This window comes from Semicossyphus pulcher, unplaced genomic scaffold, assembly GCF_022749685.1.
Source record: "Semicossyphus pulcher isolate SPU_LCO1_2020_fin unplaced genomic scaffold, fSemPul1.0.p SCAF_21, whole genome shotgun sequence".
Lineage (NCBI taxonomy): Eukaryota > Metazoa > Chordata > Actinopteri > Labriformes > Labridae > Semicossyphus > Semicossyphus pulcher.
In genome coordinates, this window is record NW_027211695.1 from 1,298,050 (window position 1) to 1,322,500 (window position 24,451).

Genomic DNA, 24,451 nt, shown 5'->3' on the forward strand with positions numbered 1-24,451 from the left:
TGTTAAAGAGAAGTGAGACAGATGAGCTCAGTCTTTGTCAGCCTCACGTCAGCGTTACAGGAGCTTAAACAGCCTCTGCTTCCTCCACAGACTCTCATCAGGTGTGACCCTCTGCAGCCTGCAGGTGAGATGCTCGTCGCTCCTTCACACAGACAAACTCTCATTTAATTCATTTAAAGCTGTTTAAATGTTTAAAGTGGCGCTCGCTCAGAAAGCTCACTGATTTAACTTCAATATGATTCATGATCAGAACAAATGTTTTTATTTTACTGTAAAATCGGATGGTTTTCTTTCATCTGCAGCTCTACAATAAATAATTATATTTCTCACAGATTCAAATTGTATTAATAAATGCAGCTTCTACAGACAGGAGGTGTTTTCTGTCGCTCTGAGCTTATTAACTTTTAATAATCTACTTTTTAAATTCATAATGATCTGCATTAAGGAGGCTGATTCCACTGACAGAGTTGTTTTTTAATTTAAATCAAAGTCAGTGAAATCATCGTCAGGCGCTGAAATGTGACTGTAGAACAAATTTACATTAAAAGTTATTTTATAAAGAATATAAACGTGATTTAAAGTTAACCATTAAGATTTAATGGGACATGCAAAGTTTATACAGTTAATCCTCACGAGTTATTATCAAGTATTTCAGCATCCGTTTAGCTTCACAGTGAAAAAGGTTCAAAGCTGGACTCACAGGTGGAAACTTTATGAAATGATGAGTTAAAGAAAATCAAAGAGTTTAAAGGTTCTTTATAAATCTGAGATTAATGCGTTCGGCCTGAAACTCACACGACGCCTCAGAGACTCCTGTCTTTGTTTTTAACATAAACTAATGACCAAAGGAAATCTAACCAGATTAAATGAACACGATTCGTCTCCTTTTTACAGAAGAAACTACAAATATTTAATTTAACAGATAATGACGTGTTTTATAAATTCCATTAAGGCTCCTTTAATCAGTGATACATGTTTGTAACTCGTTAAAGTTTAATAAGAGGAGAGAAGGCAAACACTGAGCCTGTGTGAAACTGTTGTTTATCAATGATTTATTAAGTGTTTACGACCTCGTCAATAACTTCATTATCAGGCTGATTAAAGGCAACAATCTGCCAGCTGAGATATAAATGACATTATTAATCTAACGTTTCAATCTAATGTCAGGAGAGAGAAAAAACAGCATAAAATACTGAATTAAACAAACCATTTAATATGAACCTACGGAAGCCCTGAGCGGACACACATCATACACTTATTCACTCTCGTTATCTCGAGAAGCCGATTTTCTGTGATAACAAATCGACTTCAGTTGTTTTTCAAGATAACGAGATCAATAAATCGAGATCTCAGAATAAGTGTTTGGTGTGTGTCCGCTCAGGGCTTCCGTAGAATCAGACCAGTGTGATCTACAGTAACATTAATCTGTCACATGTGACATTAAATCTGCAGCTAAAAATCACACGTTTAACTGTCCTCATATTTTTACACATTTAACAATGAAACATGTAAAGTTTGTTTAAGTCTGCACGTGTCGACCGTTCAGTGAAAGACGTCTTTAATGTGTTTAAGACTTGTTGGCTCTGCGCACGTCTGCTTCATCTCAGGCAGAACACGCTGATAACGTGTCACTTTACACGTGTGCACAGTGTAAATGAGCGTCACAGCAGGGTGTGTGTGTGTGTGTGTGTGTGTGTGTGTGTGTGTGTGTGTATGTGTATGTGTGTGTGTGTGTGTGTGTGTGTGTGTGTGTGTGTGTAAGACAGACAGGTTCATCTACACCAGCGTTCTCTTCCTCTGTAGAAACATGTTTCTCATGTTCTCTGTGCAGTCGTTCTAAAGGCACATCATCAGTGTTTCTCATGACCTCTCACCTCTTCCTCTTTTCCTCTTCCTCCGTCTGTCTGAGCACATCAATAACTCTGCTCCTCCTCCTGTCGTTCTTCACAGTGTCGGCCGTCGGCTGCAGAAAGACGCTTTTTAAAAAGAACTCATGTCCAGTTTTCGCTCTAGCAGCACATCATGTTTTGCAGTTTTGACTGAATGTCTACAAATCATGACGTGCTGCCACCGCGAGCTCCTGGACGCCCCCCCGCAGATCCCTGAACAGCTATGGGTCTGCTGGTCGTCACCATAAAGGTCAGAGGTCATACTCTGATACAGGAGCTGTGTGTGGGACCTTGAACGCAGCACCAGGACTTAAAATCCTCTGCGACATGTGTTTGGTTTTTCTCCAAAGCTTCTCTGATTTAATCTTTTGATAATCAGTTTAATCTTTGTAATCTTTTCCAGCAGAAATCAGCTGCAGCTTCTGCAACGTTCAGTTTGCTGCTTTGATTTCTCACTTCTCACATGAATGCACATTTGTTTTGTTAGTTGGACAAAAGAAGCCACATAAACACTTTTACATTCAGACATACAGAGGAGCATGTGTTCTCTCTGAAACAAATGAGCCCGTCAAAATAATAAAAACATTTATTTATGTGTTTATAGGCCGAGAATATTTAAGTTCACTTTGTCTGATTGTTACAGGTTTATGTTCAGTGCACTTTAATGTGGTGTTATGAGCACATATGCGCCCCAGCAGTTCACCCCTCCCTGACTGAGCGTGTGCAGACTGAGCAGCACTTTTGAACTCATTTAGTTTTTGTTTCCTTCGGCCTTACAGTCAAAGACGTGTCCTGCTGCTCTGTCAGCACCACACAGGAAGTAAATCATCCAAACGTTTCAGCGTCGTGATGAGTTATCCAGATCAAAACGTGTGTGTGGATCGATGCACTTCCTGTTATGATTTATGATCCAGTGGATGGACGTACACACTCGTTGACCCCCAGCAGAGGTCAGGAGCGTGTGATCCTTCATACGTGATGTCTCTCTGTGCGTCCGTCTGTAGCAGCACATCATTACTGGTATTATTCTGTGTGTTACCAGTGTGATGTGTGCTGCTCCTGTCTGACACACGCTCCTCTTCATCTTCCTCCAGCAGACAGGAACAGAGTGAACTATAAAAACAGCTGTTCTCACTAATAAACTCACATGTTATACAAACCAAACGTCTTCTTCTTGATGATGGATTATAGCACACATCACACCAGAAGCTTCTCAAACTGAATAAGGAATACTTTCACAATCATGATGTATAGAAAGAGGGAAACAGGAAGCACCTCTGGCTCTTTCAAAATAAGAGGGGAATATGACTTGTGGTTGTTTTTGAAAGTGGAAGCAGACGTGAAAGAGATAAGTCATCTTCAGTTTAAATAAAAATGTGACTCAATCACTGTTTGATAAACACTCCCAGTTTCAGCCCGAGCGTCTGTAAAGGAACAATCTGCTGTTTTTGTTAAATTAAGAAATCACCTTCATTTCACACCTGATGTGTAGAAGCACAGGATGAACACGAGAGCAGTTTTTATACTTCTCTTTAGATGATTATCGATAAGGTGCCTGTTTTATTTATTTCTACATATTTTGGGTCTAAATGACTTCTAGGTAAAAACATGTTGAGGAATATCTCCTGTAGCTTTCTTCAGCCAGCAGCTGTGAAACTGTAACATCATCCCTGGAGGTAAATGAGGTCAAAGTGCGTCCACTAAAAGTTCTTGTTTGTGCTCAGATTGTTAACATTACAGAAAGGATCCCTGCAGAGAGAGAAGATGATTCAAAGCCACCAAACTCCATTGACAAAAATGCTCGTTTTTCATCACAGAAGACGGGAGCTGCTGCCTCAGCCGGTTAGTTAGTTTGTGCTTCTGTGTGAGTCTTGTGTTTTAAATGGTTAGTTTGGATGCAAAATAATATGTGAAACAAACAATCACACAAACTTATAGAGGCAGCAAAAAACACATTTTCAGCACGGTAAAATGACCATTTTTGTTAATGGAGTCTGGTGTCTTTGAAGAGAGTTTAAAGGAGAGTTTCTGTTCATGTGTGAAGAACAAAAAGCAGCTTTCTCTACACAGAGCCGAGTCTCCTGTTAACTGGATATTGTGAGTTAATTCTTCTGTTCTGTCATTAATCTGGTGATTGAAATAAGAACAGGCTGATTTCTGGAGATGATTTATCCCTTTGGTCTAAAGATGGTGAGTTTAGTTTGTGCTTTAAGTTCCACGTATAATTTATCAGGAGAGAAAAAACGTTTTGTTGACGGGAGACAGTCTGGTGATAACCCGTCATTTATGGCCGCTTAGGGCTTCCGTAGTATATTACTATTAAACATTTCTGGGAGATATATTTTACATATTTAGTTATATGTATTTATATATTAACATTATATTTATTTACATGTATTATCACATATTGTGTAATTGCTGTGAACTTAAGACTTCATCAGAAGGCTAAACTGGTCCTGTCCGAGTAGGCAGAGGGTGAACATGGTGTATGTAGTTATTTTAAGTATTAATACATTTATTGTTCATTGTCTTGTTGTTTGTATATTTTCGTCCCCACAGAGGATCAATAAAGGATCTCTGATCTGAAATAAACTTCATGATGAGAACTGGAGCGATTAAAGATTCATTAATATCACGACACAGAACCGGGAAGGATTTCACACTTAAACACTGTCATGTTGTTATTTCTTTAGTACAGAAGGCAGAGTTAGTTTTTAATGTCAGATCAGTTCATGATAAATATATATATCAAATATCTGAAGCTGAAACAAAGCAGGAACTTTATTCTGTTTAAGAAAGTACAAAACATTTGTGATGAAGAGATAGAGGACATGTTTCTCTGCTGCTGACACGGAGACATCTGACATGAGTTCAGTTTACTTTTCATATTGTTATTTAATTTATTTAATGTTTTTAACGTGTTTGAAATAAAGATCAGTCGATCTGTACATCGGAGTTTTTAACAGAAGAGTGTGACATGTATGGAAACATGATCGGCCTGCAGAGAGCAGAGAGGATGTGACTCACTCGTGTGTAACGTTTAAATCCATCCTGCCTCCCTGACGTCTGAAAACACACAAAGACGAACCTCAAACATTTCAGCCTTCTGATTTTCTGTCGCTTCCTCACGAGAACATCATTTAACATAAATTTAGTTTCCGTTGGTATAAAAAGGAACTACATTAACCAGAGAGCCGCAGAGGTTTTACTTCCTGTATTTATGAACGTTAGACAGAGCCAGGCTTGCACTTCACTCCTGCTTCCAGTCTTTATGCTAAGCTAGGCTAACTACTAACTGTACTTCAGGGACACACGTGAGAAATATCGATCCTCTAACTCTAAGATTAAAAACTAAACAAAGTCAAGGTGTGCTTACTTTTTTTTCACCTTTAACCTCTTCACAAAGTGTGCTGATGACCTCTGTCAGACAGCAGGGCGGAGCACGAGGACGCCGAGTCAGCAGTGAATATTTATAGTCTGACATTTTTAAATCGGTGATGTGGAACAAATAAGTCCTGCAGACGGTCCTCTAGAGCGGAGACAACAGGACGTTTATTCATCATTCAATATTTAATAACCTGGTTATTTATGTTTAAATCATCTAAAGTCAAAGTACAGGTGTGCAGAAAGTTCTGCTTCTGTTGTAAAAATGTTCAGTCACCACTAAAACTGACCTTCTGACCTCTGACACACTTTCATGTTGAGAGTAAGCACATCAATCAGACAGTTTAATGTGAAAATACACAGGAAGCAACATGTCTGTGCTGCTCTAAACACTCTAATCACTACACTCTGACTTCCTCCTGAGGCGTCTGTTTACGTCTGCTAACACTACGAGAAATAAACATGAAGTACATCTAATGTTCCTGCTGTCTGATCCTTTCCTTCTGCATTTAAAGAGTTTATCTCTCTGCTGCGTCGTGTCGGTGCCCCGCCTTCTCTTTGAAGAAACAGGAAGTGCAAATGTTTGAACAGTCACTGAATTATGTCTTTTTCATCGGAGGATTTTCCTACAAAGAAGTCGTTAACACGAGGCAGAAGAAGTGGTTTACAGGAAAAATAAAGAAGGGAAGTGATCCAAACTGGATTTCCTGCATGACACGACAGTTCAGCACAAGTTGAGTCTTATTTTGAAAGATTGGTCCACAGGAAGTGAGAAAGGTCAGCGGGAGAGCAGAGGGAGGTCGCTGGGGTTCATGATGAGGCTGGAGTCCAGGTTCAGGTTATCTGCACAAACACAAACACACAAACATTTATATTAGAAGACTCAACAGTCAATCAGACGAGCTTCAGACTCTGAGTAACTTCCTGTCTGCGGCTCTGCTTCCTCTTCAGCTGCAGCTCAGGCACAGTTTGACAGAGGACAGGGATTCTTACTGGGACAGGGGAAATAAAAGGTTCACCATCATCTCTCAGGATCCTGCTCGAGATCTCTTCATGCAGAGGCAGGATTCAGAACATTTCTGTTTGTACTAAAATCAGTGTTAACTTTAACTCTGAATCCGGCCCTCTGCTCTCTGTTACTGATGATGAAGATGATGGAGATGAAGGTGAGTCTGACCTTGGTCAAAGTTGAGTTTCTTGGAGTTTGATCCCTCTCCGAGTCCCTCCATGTCCACCAGGTCACTGTTCACGTCCGAGTCGTTCAGAGCGCTCAGAGTCACATCTACAACATCAAACATGTTGAATTATATAACATGAGGAGAACACGGGGAGTTTAAAGCGTCACTGTTAGAGAGTAGAAGTACCAGAAGTTATGTTGTATACGTGTGTGTGTGATCAACGCCCCGGACCGACCTGCAGTCTTCTGTTTCTTCAGGGGGGGCTGGCTGGAGGGGGGGCCCTGCAGCCCCGACGTCACCACCACCTTCGCTGTGGGCACAGAGATGACGGTTGGAGCGCCGGCCGTCACAGCAGCAGGAGTTTTCTTGACCGCCTTCTTGGACCCTTCAGACGAGGCGACGGGGGGCGGGGCTCCGTCCTCATACAGCTTCCTCTTCACGGCGCTCTTTGTCTGACCGCTGAGGGAGGGGGGCAATGATGGGAGGTCATTTCAATAGTGTTTACACGAGGTGAACGGGAGCATCCATGAGGGATACACATCTCTAAATCTCGACTTAACAATAAAGTTAGATTAAAAATGTTTTATTGTTCTGAACGATAGAGTTAACAATGTGAAGGTTTGAAGGTCACAGGTCAAACACTGACGATTCATCGTCTCAGACATTTTGTGGTTCCAGCTTCTTAAAGGAGGATTTTCTAAAGTTTTGATCTGTTAGTTTGATATCATTTAAAGACGTCACTTTGGTTTGGTATTTGCTGGTTGCAGCCTTACTAACGTCTGTGTGAAATGTTTGTTTTGTTGCTTATTTTGTTGTCAAGGATGATATTGAAAACAGAATTACCCTGCAGGACTGGAGTCTGCCACAGGGTGTAGCTGCATGGTGAGCTCTCCGAGTTTGGTGAAGGCAGCTCCAGCTGCAGAGAAGATCTCACCAACCTGAGGAACACGAACACACACACACACACACACACACACACATATATGCATTAAAACTTTATTATCACATAGACTATTTGCAGAGAAACGTTAGAATCCGACAATAAGCGTAGTTCCATATAAACTAAATACAACAGAGCTGGAAACACAGTAATGTAATCACACAGTGTGCTGCAGCATTAAGACCTCCCCTCACTGGAACAATATATAAACATGTATGCAGGGGGTCCACGTGCAAGAAGCTTTATATAAACTATGGCTGCAATAACTCTCAGACTAATTACAGAAACAGGGTTAAGACATGATCTGACCCTAAAGTCACTGTGCACAGTGCCGCTGTAACAGGTAAAGGATGCTAACTCGTATTAATGATGCTATAACTACCTCTCACTGGGCTGTGTGTTAGACTGACTTACTTTAGTGGAAGCTGAGGTCATGGTGCTGATCTCTGTACAAACAACACACCGAGTTTTACTTCAAGCTTTCATGTTTTCAAGTAGAACAGAAGCAGCCGCTAAGAAGCTAACAGTGCCGCTAGCTTAGCTAGCATCTGGTGCGCCTTCTGGTGTAGCTAACGTTAGCAGAGCAGCTATGAATCTGATATTCTGCTATTCATAATCCGGAAACGTCCAACAGACTCAACAGACCGCTGCATAATACTATCATTTTTTATGTTCGGTGAATTACGTATGCTACATTAGCTACAGTAGCAACTTTAGCACTAGCAGCAGAGGGATTGGTCAAGTCGCGCACCGAATACAATGGCGCTGCTTTCAAAGACTCCTCGTAATCTTAATGTTCAGCGATACCGTATCATGTTTGACAGATCAACGTACACAATACTATAAAATGTATGTGTCCCGAAAACAATCACAAAGCAGTTACATTTATATATAGGAAAAAATGTAACCTTGTAACCTGGAATTTAATTATGACAATACATAGAAAAACTCCAATACGCTTACTGTTTTATATGTATTACATTCAAATTTACAGGGATTCCTTTGCTCACATTTTTGTAACTTTACTTACAACTTGAACACATAAAAACAAGAACGATTATGCGCTGTAGAGACACACAAAGGAAAAACAATCGTGTAATTTTCCTTGTGTCTTTGTGGCGAAATAGCTTATATATCCGACCGTCTTTTAACGCAGCCTTTTAAGCAGTTGAAGCCGCGTTTACGTACAGCCCTTTACGGTGGTGTCAGAGAAGTGGGGAATTTCCGACACTGGCGACACATCGCCTTTAAACAAACTGTTGACAAATTAGCTGTTTGATTAAAATAAAATCCACCTTAAAATAAAATGTATTTAACTTTGATATCTGATTTTGCTTTGAAGGTAATTACTGTAAAGGCATTTACATTAGAAGTAGGCCTCCTGTTATTGTGTGAGCATTCTGAAGATTGAAAAATGACGGGATAACGGATAATTTCCCTTTTAGCCCCACTCTGCCATTTTAGCATTAATATAGCAGAAAGACATCAAGATCTTAAGACTTGTATTATTTGGTGTAAAGTACAGTTACAATTTTTGGGTAATTTTTACTATTATTATTTTGCTAAAACACATCAAAGGGGACACACTGTTAGTTAATTAGACCAGTAATATTTTTTATTTTATTTTGAATCAATCAAAGATATTTTATTCAGCAAATTCATTAAATACTTGATTAGATATATAAAAAATAACTTTTCTAAAGTCTCCGGAAACTTCCGGTGTTTAATCACAGTCACCTGACTGACCAGGTGACGGACATGTGACCAGTAGAGACAACTTCGGCCAGCGCGAGCAACTTTCTTTTTCTTTTCCAACCGAAAAAAGTTCGATTAATAATGCGTGGGTTAATTTGTGGACCGAAACTCGCCGCGTGCGGACTTGTGTTGAGCATGTGGGGGGTCATAATGCTGGTGAGTGACTTTGTGCTGAGTTTTATTCTCGTTAGTCATGTCTTCATTTACGGCTGAGCACGGTCAAACTTTAACTCGAGTCAGAGCTCAAGCTGTGTTCAGAGAGGACAACAAGTTCTCTCTAACTCTGATCACTGATTTAAATATGATGGACTGAATTTCTAAATAAAGTTCAACAGCAGCTTAAACACTCGGCGATATTAAAAAGTCATTAAAAAAGTGTGTAAACAAAAATCGTTATAATCTTAGTTTTAGTCTGAATTCATTGTCAGCTCTGCTGAAGTAAAGTAGATTAAAAAATAACGTTTGTGTTATTCAAAGATCCACAGTTTGTATTATTTCCGGTTTTAAACAGCCCGTGTTGTTGTTAAATCTGCACTGTACAAAATTCAGAGTTGTTTAAATTCAATGATGTAATAAAACACAACATTTAGCTCATCTTACTTTAGATGAGTGTTTCTTATATTTTAACTGATATAATTTTGTCCTTTAATTCATATTCAGTTACAGAAACGTAAAATGAGGAACTTAATAAATAAGTTTCTTTCTGACGAGACTTGTTTGTGTTTTAAAGGAAAGATTTAAAACTACACCTTTGATCATGAGTTACTGATAACTAATAATTCAGACTAGCTTAAATGTTAGCTGAAGGTGCCTCCTGCTTGTTTTTGAACCACAGCTGAGCCTTCAACCTGCTCACCAACAAAGCAAACATGAGCGTGATTAAATCTCAGTTCCTCATCTTCAGTGTCATCTGAAGCAGCCATGTTGACTGTGCCTCCGTCTGTCACTGTGTCCCTCACTAACACGTGTCCTCCTCCTCCTCCTCCTCCTCCTCCTCCTCCTCCTCCTCCTCAGTCCATGCTCGGGATCTTCTTCATCACACATTCAGCCGTTCTGATCGAGGACATCCCGATGTCGGACGGAGACATCCACCAGGAGTAAGAATCCCTCTGTTCACTACAGATCGCCGGCATACATGTACCACACACCTACCATTGTTTATGTATTCAGGAGAATCATCTTCATCCTGTTACATGGCATCAGTGGAGCTCTAATTCCACCAACACTGCCAACATAAAGTAAATACAGAGAGCAGTGCGTCTGACATCTCTTACCACCTTCTCTTCAGACATTAGCTTAAGTAATGAACACATGAATGTGAGGCTTTCACCTGAGATGCTACAACAGGTGAGGGGGGAGGAAGTAAATAAATCAATAATTATGATAAAGAAACTTAAAGAGTAAAATATTCGTGTGAGAAAACACAGATTTTATAAGTTTAATGAAGATTTTACACTTAAAAATGTTTGACTTAATAAATCTGTTTTTCCTGAGACAGCAGCAGAGCCGTCCTCCCTCTCTGTAACATTAGATATAAATACATGTTAAATAAAATAGTCTCACAACAACACATGACCTCACTAACATGTTGTAGAGGCAGCGGAACAGAACAGGGCCAGGCTAACTTTTTCCATCTGCTTCCAGTCTTTATGCTAAGCTACGCTAACCACGGCTCTGTCTGCAGTCACACTCAGAGTTAGATTTTCTCTTCTAGAAGCACACAGACAAACGTCCTCACATCATTTATAAATGTTCCTGTCTGTCTGTCTGTCTGTCTCTCCCTCCTCAGTACGAACCCTCCTCAGAGGATCTACGAGCTCTACGATAAGGTCGGGTATAACTGCATCATCGCAGCTGCTATCTACGTCTTCTTCGGAGTGTTCTCGTGCTGCCAGATGAAACTCAACCAGCGTAAAGTAAGTTTAACTTGTTGGCTTTAGTTTTACTCTTGTTGGACAGAGACTCATGAACCGATAGAAACAGTCTGTAAGTGAACGTTTAGTTAGTTAGCGCCCCATCAGCTCCCCCTACAGGCTGCAGGGTGTATTACACCACACACTGTGACAGAAACAAACAGTGATGATGTTTCTTAGTTTGAATTTAATTTAAAGATTTAATGATTAAACTGATTAAGGAGGAGTTTAAACTTTGTCCCTCTGGGAGTAGACGACCCTTAGCTGTGGTTGTACAGATGTTAAAGCTGTGAAGCTTTCGAGGAAAGAAATGACACGTGATCACTGATATACTGATATTAAAACGTGTCGTCCTGTTGCTCTGCAGGATTACCTGGTGCACTAGCCCCACCTGCTGGACCGAGGAGCCGGTCACTGCCTGCCTCAGAGGCTGACGTCTGAGTGAGCAGGTCGACTGAAGAGACTGAAACGAGTAAAACCAGCTGGAACTGAAAATCGCCTTCAAAAGTTGAATAATGTTTGAAGTTGTGAATGAGTTTGTTTGTACGGCAGCAGAGACTGTATCTGTGATCATGTTAATTTATATAGAGTCTATCGCACTGACTGCACGAGGCCTTCAGGGAACAGCCTCGTGAGACGTTCACTGTGTTTCATTTCAAACATTAAACAGACCCTGAGGACCGAGCCGGACTCACTGATTGTTTTACTTCATGTAAATACTAACGTCACAGTATTAACGCAGAAGGAGTGGGGTGTGTCAGTGTGTCGTTGCTATGGAGACGGTCAGCTGCGTCTGTGCGCGTTGCGATCAGATGTGGAGGGATTCTCCTGTCTGCTTGTGAGTCATTGATCTGAACAGCTGACGTGTTTTATGTCTTAAAACAAAACTTAAATCTTTTCTTCAGTTAAACAGAATTTATTTTGACATCAACATAAAAACACATTAAAAAACAGACATGAAGACGAGCGAACCACAGACTCAAAGTGGACTTCATGCTTTTAAATTCACTAAAGATGCTTCAGCAGAAAGCTAACGCTGCCTGGCTAATGTGTGTTGTAATGTAAACACCTGAACAACCTGCACCTGGCTGCTTCAGGTGGATGTTTACACTCAACACAGGTTAATAAAAGATGATCTGCAGTACGTTCTTCTCTTACCTGGACATTCTCCTGTCTTTATTTTTACACCTTCGGGGGTTAAATACACTCAAATCTTACGTCATCATTTCAAAATAAAAGCCCCCGTGAGTCTATATGGTGATGCTGTTCTCGACGCGGCTGGGCAGCAGGAACAGGTACTGCAGCTCCTCTCCTTCGTTCTGACTCTGGATGTGCGCCTCGATCTCCTTCAGCTCAGCTCTGAACCTGTCAATCACCTCCTGAGCCCGCCCCTCAGTGAAGTGCTCCTCCGTGTACTGGCCCAGAGGGATCTACGGGAGGAGGAAGAAGAGGAGACAATGAAGAAGAGTGAGGTCAGGTTAACGGGTCTTCTGATCACACACACAGACTCACGGCGTCCGGCTGAGCTCGGCCCAGGTGCCAGGTGATCGCCATCTGCACACACGACTGGCTGACATCAGGCAGGGAGGCCATGATCATCTCCATGGTAACGGCATCCTTGTCTGTGGGCGGAGGTTGTCTCATGGTGCAGGGCGTGTTCGGGACCCAGGCGCACCAGTCGAACTTTAAACACAACGTGCAGAGAGAATGAATGAGCTGTGTTACAGAGTGTTAGAGTGTGTAAAGGTGTGTGTGTGTGTGTTCACCTGTCCGTTGTTGGTAGCAGCGTGCTGAGCCGTGCTGGTGACGATGATGACTGACAGCAGCGTGCAGAGCTCCTCTCTGCTGCTCAGTTTACTGCTCAGACCTGAACACACCATCATAACACACACTGATAAAAACACACATCATGTACACATCCAACATCTCAGCTAACCCCTGCTGTGCTAACTCGTGCCTAAAGGTAAGGTACAATGTTTGAAGCCCTGGAGGTAAAGGTGATACACTTTCATAATGAAAAATATAAAACACATTTATTATAAGTTCAGAGACCGAAGTTTGGGAGGTCTGTGAAGCCCTCCTGTGTGACGTCTCTGATCCAGGCCTGCAGCTCCGCGTCCTCCTGCACATCCTGATCTGACAGGAAGTACAGGTTCACCACACCTGAGACAAAACTGAGACACAACAACAGACAGAGCGAGAGCTCGTTAACATCACTCATAGATTATTAATCAGCTTTATGTAAAGGACAGTCGTCATGCAGCATCGTCTCAACACTCTGCAGTTCAAATGAAGTTCAGCGGAGGGAGAGTGAATAAAAACGGAACACAGAATATTCAACTTTTAGATGGAAGATCTCTTCTGACATGATGCAGTCGCCTACAGAGGCCTACAGGAACAACACCTGAACCTCACCTGTGCAAAGCCTGAAGCACATAAAGTGAAGCAGAGCAGCTACACAGGTTTGAGAGCACAGAATCTCCAACCGGCCATTTAAGCTCGATCTGTGCCGTTTGTCATTTCTCACAGATATCTCTTTTACTAAAAGTTGATGTAATAAAATATAAAGACTCTAGTGTCTATCGTTAGTGCTCCTGGTTGTGTACCACCTGTGTACCTGTGTATGGCGTCCCACAGCAGCAGACTGTGCTCTCTGTAGAAGTACTTGGGCAGATGTGTGACCCCTCTGTCTAAGAAGTCGTAGCGAGGCTGCAGCGAGCGATACGTCAGCACCTGGTACTCCTTCTGAGCCAGGACCACCAGACCGTCTCCACCTATGGACACCACCTGCACACACACACACACACATCATTATCACCTCCACCAACCAATCACATCACGCTGTTATATACGACCTTCACCATGATACAGACCCGTTTGAAGATGCCGTTAGCAGAGATTAGCTGAGTGCGCCCCCTGCAGTTTATCTCCAGGGTGTAGCGCAGATGAGGAGCTAACAGCTGGAAGACAGAGAGAGCACAGCTTACGATGCATTCAAGTGCTCCTGTAATGGACGTAATTATTCTGACGTGGTGTGTTCAGGAGCTTTAAAGTGGAAACATCATGGACGCTCCAAAGAAGACGTGTTGTATATTAGTTTTTTTTTATTAGTAAATTAGAAATAAAGGCCTGTCTCTAATCCTCTACTTTACCCTGATACTGGTACTCATAATACCACCTGTGTGTATGTTTACCTTGTATACAGGGTGAACAGCAGGCAGCTGTCTCAGAGTGGCCACACAGAACACCTCTATGACCAGGTGAGTTCTGAGCAGGTGAGACAGCAGCTGGAACACCTGGAACTCAGAGTGACGCACCCACATCTTAGCCAGTAGCCAGGCGAGGGGCGGGTCTTTGGGCAGGAAGATGGGCGTGTCCAGACCGGGAGTCTGCTCCAGCTGAGGACAAGGAGGGGGGCTATTATACAGACCTCAACCCAACCCAAACCCAACCTTAATCCAACCCCAACCCCAACCCAACCCCAAACCAACTTCAAACCAACCCCAACTCCAACCCAAACCCAACCCAACCCCAACCCAACCCCAAACCAACTCCAACCCAAACCCAACTCCAACCCCAACCCAACCCCAACCCAACCCCAAACCAACTCCAACCCAAACCCAACTCCAACCCCAACCCAACCCCAACCAAACCTCAAACCAACCCAACCCAACCTTAATCCAACCCCAACCCAACCCCAAACCAACCCCAACCCAACCCAGCTTCCTTTCTTTATGTTTAAACAGTCTACACAACATTTATCCTATTATTTTCATATAATCTGTATTTTTCTGGACGCATCGCTGACATGTTGAGCTCAGTCAGTGTTTCACTACAGCTCCATGGACATGGTTCATGAATGATATACCTGTATAGCGATGGGTATGAGTACTTGGTCTGGGTGTTGGTACAGGAGGCAGAGCGGGGCAGCGATGTACTGAGGTTTACCCCGGATCGTGTTTGTGGGAATCCCTTCTGTGATGGCGTAGTCCAACAGGTAGATGTTTCCTGCCTGGAGAAGTAGAAAATAAAGAAGCATGTGGACATGGACGGAGCAGAGAGCCCGTGCAAATGATAAAGACAGACTGTTGAGGACGTGTCCACCTTGAGCTCTTTGTCCAGGTTGGTCCTGGGAGCCATGGAGCTCTGAACCATGTCGGCTGTGACGGGGAAGTTCTCCGGAAGCTTCTTGCACCTCTGAATCATCCTCGGGTTACAGCCATTAATACACTGGTATCCAAAGAACCAGTCCTCCTTCCAGTGGTCCATACAGTACTCTGAAACACACACACGTACAGGGTGAGGGATGAGCCCTGGAGGTTTCTGTCAGTGTCAGATTAATGTGTAAAAACGACTGCTCGCTGACAGAACAAAGATAACTGTTTTGTGATGCAGGAAGTGTCCTGTCAGAACAAACTTTACGACAGTCTTCTTAAAGGTTATAAATGTAGGTATAAAGGTAAATATAAATAAAGGTGTTTATGTTTTTCAACCGAATGGTTTAAGAGTGAGGTTCTGCCTCAAGTTTCCTCTGTAGAGAGAAGTAACCCTGTCTGTTCTCACTCCTGGTGAGCACACAAAGAGATCATATCTGGTTTCAGAAAGTCATTCACTTTATTGGATGCAAAGGGAGTTCACCGGCTGTAAGACGCAGGTCTTTGAATCGTACTGTTTTTCATTTTGGCATGGACAAAAAAAACCCCATCTCAGTAAAATAAGAGCTTCTTTTAAAGAATAAAATCCTTTGAATGTTTTTTTCATTTAATTATGACACAGTTAAAACCTACATGTCAACAGCTCATCAACATCTACACCTCCTCAACAGTGTCCTGTCCTAAGGAGTCCCCCAGGGTTCAGTGCTCGGTCCTCTCCTGTTTCACCTTTAAATGCTCTTTGGCAACATCTCACTTTATCATGGTCTGCACTTCCACTGCTACTCTCATGACATCCAGCTCTACATCTCCACTTAACTTATCACCACCCTTTGATAACAACCTCCTGCCTATTTGGAGACCGAGCACCAGACCCAGGCCTGCTTACGGAGTACTTTCCCCATCAGGTTTTGCATGCGATAGATAGCTGGGAAATTGTTTATGTTTAGTCTGTATTTACACACCAGCTAGGGGACTTCGCAGCTTCCAGAAGATCCGTTTGAAATCTTCCAGGTCATTCCAGGACTTTCCAAACCTGATGGCCAGCTTCTTCAGGGACAACTCCAACAAGCTGGTGACAAGAAAGGGTCACATTCATCTGACAGCCAAAATATGCCTCCACAAGTTTGTGCTTGGGTTGGGTATCAAGACGCAAATTCCAAATATAAAAGTGTGTGTGTGTGTGTGTGTGTGCACCACGTACGCATATTGTAAGGAATGTTCAAAGTCGCTCCTCTTCTCATTGTCAAAGCGGACATCTTGGGGTAAATCTGCTTCTGTTGTAGCATCGATGCATCTGGGAATCCCTGGAGCCCACGTAATCCATCTGACACACACACACACACACACACACACACACACACAGTATGACATTACATTAAAATATCAGTACATAACATCCACTCTGAAGGTGAAGCTGTGTCTCTGTGTGTTGGACCTGTAGGTCGTCTTTCTCTCCTGCAGCTCGGCCTTCCTGTGAGCCAGCAGCTGAGGTGACGAGTCGTCCCTCAGGGTCTTTGCTGCACAGCAGAGACACAAATGTACAACTTCAGCAACAGTTCAGACACACATATGATACATGTCACACAACTGAAATCAGCACAAAAAAACTTGTAAACAAGTAAAGACAAGTACATTTCAGCAGCTCCACCATCCCTAACTAAAGGGACTACTGCGTTTCACGCATACACACTCATAACCGGACAGACCACAAACAATGAGTAGACAACATACACATGTGTCCTACAACGGTTTGAAAGAGTAAATGTGCCTAAAATGTCCATAAATAAACAATCAATTGGTTTGAGCATCCAAGCTAGCTCAAGCAGAAGAGTCTGATAGCAGGAGGCTCAGAGGTCCTATTTACTCGTGGTGTGACAGCATTATGTGATCTGTGTCTAGATAAGAGACTATAGATAACTAGATAATAGACATTGTGTTTACATCTAACAATAAGCATTATCAGCATTCTGCCTCAACGTGATATGATCTCTATATGAAAATGAGATATGTAAATCTGGCTGACTTGTAAACAAACATGAAACTGTTCCTGGTTTAACTTTAAAATTTCATTAACGGGCATCATTCATGTTTGCTAATAAAGTCTGACTTCTTATAGTTTCTGCTTTGTTGGAGCAAAGATGTAGCTTGGGATCAAAGGAGGAGGCGGAGCTCGGTGACTCCTTGACCTCTACAGCAGATTTTGAATGCCTGGAATCATTCCTACCTGTTCCTTCTCTGATCTCCAACTTGACGTCTCCTATTAACCAGCGGTAACAGGGGAAAGTCAGCGGTTTGTCTGCACCTGGGGGCTCCACTGTGACGTAGCGACAGAACCAGTTATCTTCCACCCAGTACCTCTGTTTCTCCAGTCTGACCAGGAGCAGGGAGCCTAAAGGTGCAGGGCAGGTCACCTTGTACTGATCCACCTGGCAGAGATGGAGGGATGGAGAAAGAAAAAGAAAGAAATCATTGCAAGCTTTGAGAGCAGTCAAACATTCAAACAGACTTCCAGTAAAACTTTCAGTTGGAGCATCCATGGGTCCCACCTATGACCCACGAGGGGGAAATACCTTCACAACAACAGCCCTGCCTGTACTGCTGTTGCTACATCAATCTACCTGATACTCTAGCATTTCATCTTACCCTCAGTCAACAGGACCCTGAGACCTTTTGGACAGGACTGCAAACAACCAACCAGAGCCTGAAGGCAGAGATATCAATCTACCTGTCCACATTCCAACCCCTCCTACGGTCACGGCCTCTGGGCAACAGGCAACAGAGAGATCCCAAATAACAGAGGCTGGAATGTGTTTCTTCCTCGGTGTGTCCGAGTCAGCCTTGGAGAAGAGCTTAGACAACCGGAGGGAACTTAGGGAAGAGGAAACACTCCTTCAAATAGACATTAGCCAGATGAGGTACTTTACCATCTGATGAGGGTTCTCCAGGAACACTACCTCACAGAATGCATAGTGCCAGTGGAGTTTGATGGAGACGGTTAAATGATATGGGGCTGTTTCTCAGGGTTTGAGTTCATAATGATTCAAAGACATCCAAGCCAACTTGGCGTCTCCAACTTTGTGACTCTTACCCCTACCTCAACAGTTTGGGGAACATGCTATTTCCAGGTTGATCAAGATCCTGTGCACCAAGGTAGGTCCAAGACATGGTTAGGACAAGGTTTGTGGGGAGGAACTGGCTGATATACCATCCAACCTAAGGTTTTGGTAGCAACCCAGTTGCTCCTACACAACAAAGGAAGCCAGCTGAGGTGGGTTAGGCGTCTGATAAGGGTCCTTCTAGGTGCCTATCTTTGGAATAATTTAAGGTAAGTCCAACAGATAAGAAACCAAGAACATGCTGGGGGTATTATATATCTGATCTGGCCTGGAATGCCTTGGGATCATCCACCAGGAGCTGGAAAACTTGGGATGGGAGAGGGACGTCTGGACTATCTAGCTACCAACATGACCCAACCCCTGATAAATGAAAGGCCAACAAACAAACCCGTATGGTCCTGTAGTCAATGATAATGTCATATAATTACAGTATCAGAAGGCAATCACATCACCAGTCGACGCATACTTACTGCTCCTCGACAGAAGTCCAGTCCGGGGTTGTCCAGCAGGGTCCGCTCACTCTCCCCATTCTCCCCCACCAAGGTCACGTAGATGTAGTTGTTGGTGCCAGAATAATGGGATGTACCTGTCGCTACTGTTACAGTGTAGACCTCCATCTAAGGACCCAAACACAAACACTGATGGATGGGTCAATCAAACACAGCACCTTCACCCAGGAGAAGCAGTCAAACATGAGTTACTTGAACCAAAGTTAGGGCATGTAGGCACGGTTAGTCACGTATGGGGATGTCATCTGTGTTTTATGGTTAGCATACAACAACATTTATGACAGCAGCAGCTCTGTGCCAACAGTTTGGGTTTAGTTCCTGTTTTCGAGGCACTGCAGTCCCATGTACAAAGACAGCTTCAGAAAAATGGTTTTACGTCGGTTCTGTTTGGAACAACTGGACCTCAAACACATCCAACAACAATGCATGAGGGAGAACGACCTTATCGCCCAGTGGTGACTACTCAAACCAAGTGGCCTTCCCTAAACCTAGTCAGGTCAATATTTAATTATACGACACAACAAACATCAGGTGTCAAGAAACAGAATTTACATACAGAGCAACACCCAAACATTCCACTGAGAGCAGGTACAACTACTTCCTTTAACAGGCTGAAACCTCCAGCTGGATCGCCATCTTCCTCAGGAGTTCTGGTTATACATTCCCCCATCCAACACATCAAAGCTGGTTAACTCATTCTGTGTGAGTTTACTGAGTCAGTGTGATCAGGATCACATGTGATGTGAGAATTATTCCTGGTAATAATTTGAATATCATTTTAAAGAATAACCAAATGAGTAAACCACCGTGATGCAGATGAGCTGATAAACAACAGATAAGAGTTCAGATACAGCAGGTGAGTCAGTCACACACCTGTGAAAGGACATAACTAAGACCTTCATCATGGGACACGATGTCACATCCATGTGATCACATATACTATCTTTTGTTGTGACTTACACGGTGCAGACAGGTGATATTCTCAAAGTAGAATGTAATGTTAAAATGGGGTTCGATGGATAAATGATGCTATGACGTATTTGTAAACATATTGATAAACCTACACCATGTGCACAGATTAATCGACCAGCCGACAGTGAGTTGAAGGTTAGTTCACATCAACCTCTCACACGACAGGATGATCTTGATGTTCACGTGAGCCTGAAATCTTTAAATCACAATCTCCTCATCTCTGTCAGTCTGAACTTTAAACGTCAACCTCAGCAACTCTTTTATGTCCCGCCCTCCGCTGCCTGCAGCGCCACCTAGTGGTTGGTGGTGTACACAGCAGCGTAACTTTCTTTGGAGAATTTAGACGAGCTGTTATTCTCGCTATGGCTGCACGGTCTGAAGGTTCCTGGTTTGAGTCCCGGTTCAGACGTAGTGGGCCTTTCTGTGTGGAGTTTGAATGTTCTTCCCGGGCATGCGTGGGTTCCCTCCGGGTACTCCGACTTCCTCCCACAGTCCAAAGACATGCTTGATAGGTTCAGTGGTGACTCTGACCATAGGTGTGAATGTGAGCGTGAAAGGTTGTCTGTGTTCAAAATGACGTACTATATACTACATACTGCATACTATATACTACATACTATATACTACATACTACATACTATATACTATATACTACATATTACATACTGCATACTGCATACTGCATACTACATACTATATACTATATACTACATACTACATACTACATACTATATACTACATACTACATAATATATACTATATACTACATACTACATACTGCATACTATATATTACATACTATATACTACATACTACATACTATATACTATATATTACATACTATATACTACATACTACATACTATATACTACATACTACATACTACATAATATATACTATATACTACATACTACATACTGCATACTATATATTACATACTATATACTACATACTACATACTATATACTACATACTACATACTACATAATATATACTATATACTACATACTACATACTGCATACTATATATTACATACTATATACTACATACTACATACTGCATACTATATACTACATACTATATACTACATACTACATACTATATACTATATACTACATACTACATACTGCATACTACATACTATATACTACATACTACATACTACATACTACATACTATATACTACATACTACATAATATATACTATATACTACATACTACATACTACATACTGCATACTATATATTACATACTACATACTACATACTATATACTACATACTACATACTACATACTATATACTACATACTACATACTATATACTACATACTATATACTACATACTACATACTACATACTACATACTATATACTACATACTACATAATATATACTATATACTACATACTACATACTGCATACTATATATTACATACTATATACTACATACTACATACTGCATACTATATACTACATACTATATACTACATACTACATACTATATACTATATACTACATACTACATACTGCATACTACATACTATATACTACATACTACATACTACATACTATATACTACATACTACATAATATATACTATATACTACATACTACATACTGCATACTATATATTACATACTACATACTATATACTACATACTATATACTACATACTACATACTATATACTACATACTACATACTATATACTACATACTATATACTACATACTACATAATATATACTATATACTACATACTATATACTACATACTACATAATATATACTATATACTACATACTATATACTACATACTACATACTACATACTATATACTACATACTACATACTATATACTATATACTACATACTACATACTACATACTATATACTACATACTACATAATATATACTACATACTACATACTACATACTGCATACTATATATTACATACTACATACTACATACTATATACTACATACTATATACTACATTTAGGCCACATCAGGATGTACTGCTAGGATAGTATGGCATTTCGAACACAGCAGAAGTCTGTCTCTGTGTGTCAGCCCTGTGATTGACAGGTGACCTGTCCAGCTGTAACCCCGCCTCTCGCACAATGACAGCTGGGATACACAGGCTGGCACTGCAGCACACTACAGCCTCAATGATGAACAGGAAGTAGAATTATTAGCTGAAACACATCAAACATGGAGGAACAAATGGCTGCTGTTGTTCTGACTGTACCAAAGAAGTGAGCGGTGAGTTTGAACTATTAACAAAGATTATGTTTGAAGTTCCTCCTTCAGCTGCTCAGACACAAACACGTCACACATGCACACGCACATGCACGCACACACGCACACACACACACACACACACACACACACACACACACAGTCTCTGTTCAGCGTCTCTCTGATGCAAACAGCATCGACCCCCTGCGGTGTGTTTGGTAACTTTGGTTTCTCTTGCATTGAGTGAACACAGTGAATTTACCAAATACAGTGTGTGTGTGTGTGTGTGTGTGTGTGTGTGTGTGTGTGTGTGTGTGTGTGTGTGTGTGTGTGTCAACAGTAATACACAAAACAGATCCAGTGACACACTCCAACACGTCACAGTGTGATGTCTCCACACAGAAACACTCTGATTAGACTAATAACACTCTGAACGTCTGCAGTGTGCTCGTGCTTTTCTGCATCTCAGTGAAACACAGCCGCAGGCGTCTGTTTTATAAAGTTTGGAAAACGTACATTTCTCTCACAAACAGATTTCTGATTGACAGATTTACATTTTAAAACATGGGGACAAACTGTCCTCCACATGAGCAGATGTTTAAACACTCGCAGTGAGCTGTATGAAAAGCAGAACTCTTCAGAAAACACTCACCTCAGTGTTCACAGAGGATCAGCGCCCTCCTCTCCTCCTCCTGCAGGTAGCTTTGATTCTGTTTATTCTCTGACACTTCCCTCTCCTCCTCTCTTCTCTCTCTTTAAGTTCCTCACAGATGTTAGACTGCAGCAGCTCCTGCTCAGCACAAAGTGAATCCTCCTCTGAGTTTCTGCAGGAGCGCCTCCAGCTTTCCCTCCCTCACTCTCCCCTCAATCACGCCTTTGTGTTACCTCACCTCACGCATACAGTGCAAACACACACGTACACACAGAGTACATGAACACACACACAAAGAGAGAGAGAGAGAGAGGGTTGCAAAAGGGAAGTTGGGTCACTGTCTGGGCTGCACAGTGTCGGGTAACAGTCCCGGTGCAGCAGCTGAAATAACTTTGACTGAAACACAGAATCTAAAAGAAAACATAAAGAAGTAAAAAATAATAAACAAAGTTTAAGAAAATAAAGTCACATGTGAGTGAAATGTGATTAAAGTCTGTAATGTGACGTCTTAGTGAAAGAACTCAAACCTGTTTGCTTTGAGTCGTCGACTCCACTTCCACTTCTTCTGTCTGCTCGGCCTCCGGCTGTAAACTCCTCCTGCCCCGCTGCTCATATATACTGTCCCTACTGTATATACAAGCTGTCTCTACTGTATATATACACATATATATACTGTATATATGAGCTGTATATATCAGAGGTGGGAGTGAGTCGTACATGTACAAGTTCCTTTGGTGAGAATGGAGTCAGCAGAGAACGACAGACGGGTGCGATCTGCTCACACCTGATAAATATGACTGTTTAACATGATATCAGTAATACAGCTGCAGTTACACAGTGACACTCCTCCAGCAGCCAGTGTCAGGTGTCATCAGCGTTCACACAGAGTGACAGAGAGAGAGCACAGGTACGTAAAGCACAGAGCACTGCAGGGGAAATTCTTCATCATGTTGCAGCTCATGCAGGAGCAGCAGAGAGATGACTTCAGCAGATAAGCTGCCGCTGAACGATCAGTGCTGGGAACAAGAAGCACGCGGAGTGAAAGGAGGATTTCACCGATCAGCAGAGATCAATGAGAACGATCAGTTTGCTCCCCTCTGAAATCAGATCAGGTGGATCAAAGCTTCTTCAGGCTTCAGAGCGGGACTTGATCCAAACGTCAGGACGATTCAGGCGTCAGGAGCGACGTGTGATTAAACTGTTTACAGTGATGTTAGACTGGAGACATTTTAATTATATATTAAAATACAAATAAGCCTTAAAGTAGCATCAATATCAAACATTAATATTGACTGTGAGGAACTCTGTGTGGATTTTGGCGCCCCCTGTGGACAAAGTGTGTGGTGGTGTATCTGAATCAGGCTGAGCTAATCCAGTTTTACTTTGAAAAACCAGGACAACAGGAAGCGGGATTATCTGATTCTGGACAGTCTGGATCCTTGTGATCAGATCCATCCTTCTGAGCGCGCCCGGGCAGCTTGTGTGTCAGACGTCTCTCTCTGCGGTCGCACCGAGCTGGACTGTAGGACTCTGTGTTCTTGGCTCCATCTTCATCCTGCTCGTCCTGATTACTAACAGGTGTGAAACAGGAACACGTCATCCATAAGTTGTCCGCTGTGAGACTCCAGAGCAGCGGCAGTGTGTGTCACTGTGTCTCCAGGTGTCTGTACCTGTGCATCTCTGAAGGAGGTGACTGAAGGGCATGCTGTCTGACTCACTCATAGAATCAACTTCTGCTTTATTTCATCCATT

The 24,451-nt window shown here is 42.1% G+C and overlaps 3 protein-coding genes across 3 annotated transcripts; 1 reads left to right on the forward strand and 2 right to left on the reverse strand.

Moving 5' to 3' along the window:
* Nucleotides 1-4,587: 4,587 nt before the first annotated feature.
* On the reverse strand, nucleotides 4,588-8,130 carry LOC138600832 (chromatin complexes subunit BAP18). The gene is made up of 5 exons (XM_069672351.1): nucleotides 7,806-8,130; nucleotides 7,295-7,389; nucleotides 6,687-6,910; nucleotides 6,451-6,555; nucleotides 4,588-6,116 (listed from the first exon to the last, which is right to left on the reverse strand). The coding sequence occupies exons 1-5, from the start codon at nucleotides 7,824-7,826 to the stop codon at nucleotides 6,052-6,054; spliced, it is 510 nt and encodes a 169-aa protein (XP_069528452.1). The 5' UTR covers nucleotides 7,827-8,130; the 3' UTR covers nucleotides 4,588-6,051.
* Nucleotides 8,131-9,156: 1,026 nt separating this feature from the next.
* Nucleotides 9,157-11,743, forward strand: rnaseka (ribonuclease, RNase K a). Its single transcript, XM_069672651.1, has 4 exons — nucleotides 9,157-9,302; nucleotides 10,161-10,243; nucleotides 10,936-11,062; nucleotides 11,427-11,743. The coding sequence occupies exons 1-4, from the start codon at nucleotides 9,228-9,230 to the stop codon at nucleotides 11,442-11,444; spliced, it is 303 nt and encodes a 100-aa protein (XP_069528752.1). The 5' UTR covers nucleotides 9,157-9,227; the 3' UTR covers nucleotides 11,445-11,743.
* Nucleotides 11,744-11,975: 232 nt separating this feature from the next.
* Nucleotides 11,976-22,855, reverse strand: alox12 (arachidonate 12-lipoxygenase). Its single transcript, XM_069672228.1, has 15 exons — nucleotides 22,700-22,855; nucleotides 18,800-18,946; nucleotides 17,438-17,639; nucleotides 16,649-16,730; nucleotides 16,415-16,537; nucleotides 16,176-16,282; nucleotides 15,164-15,336; nucleotides 14,928-15,071; nucleotides 14,254-14,457; nucleotides 13,933-14,019; nucleotides 13,677-13,846; nucleotides 13,112-13,233; nucleotides 12,826-12,926; nucleotides 12,572-12,742; nucleotides 11,976-12,489 (listed from the first exon to the last, which is right to left on the reverse strand). Exons 2-15 carry the CDS (start codon nucleotides 18,944-18,946, stop codon nucleotides 12,310-12,312), a joined length of 2,013 nt encoding a protein of 670 aa, XP_069528329.1. The 5' UTR covers nucleotides 22,700-22,855; the 3' UTR covers nucleotides 11,976-12,309.
* Nucleotides 22,856-24,451: the final 1,596 nt, after the last annotated feature.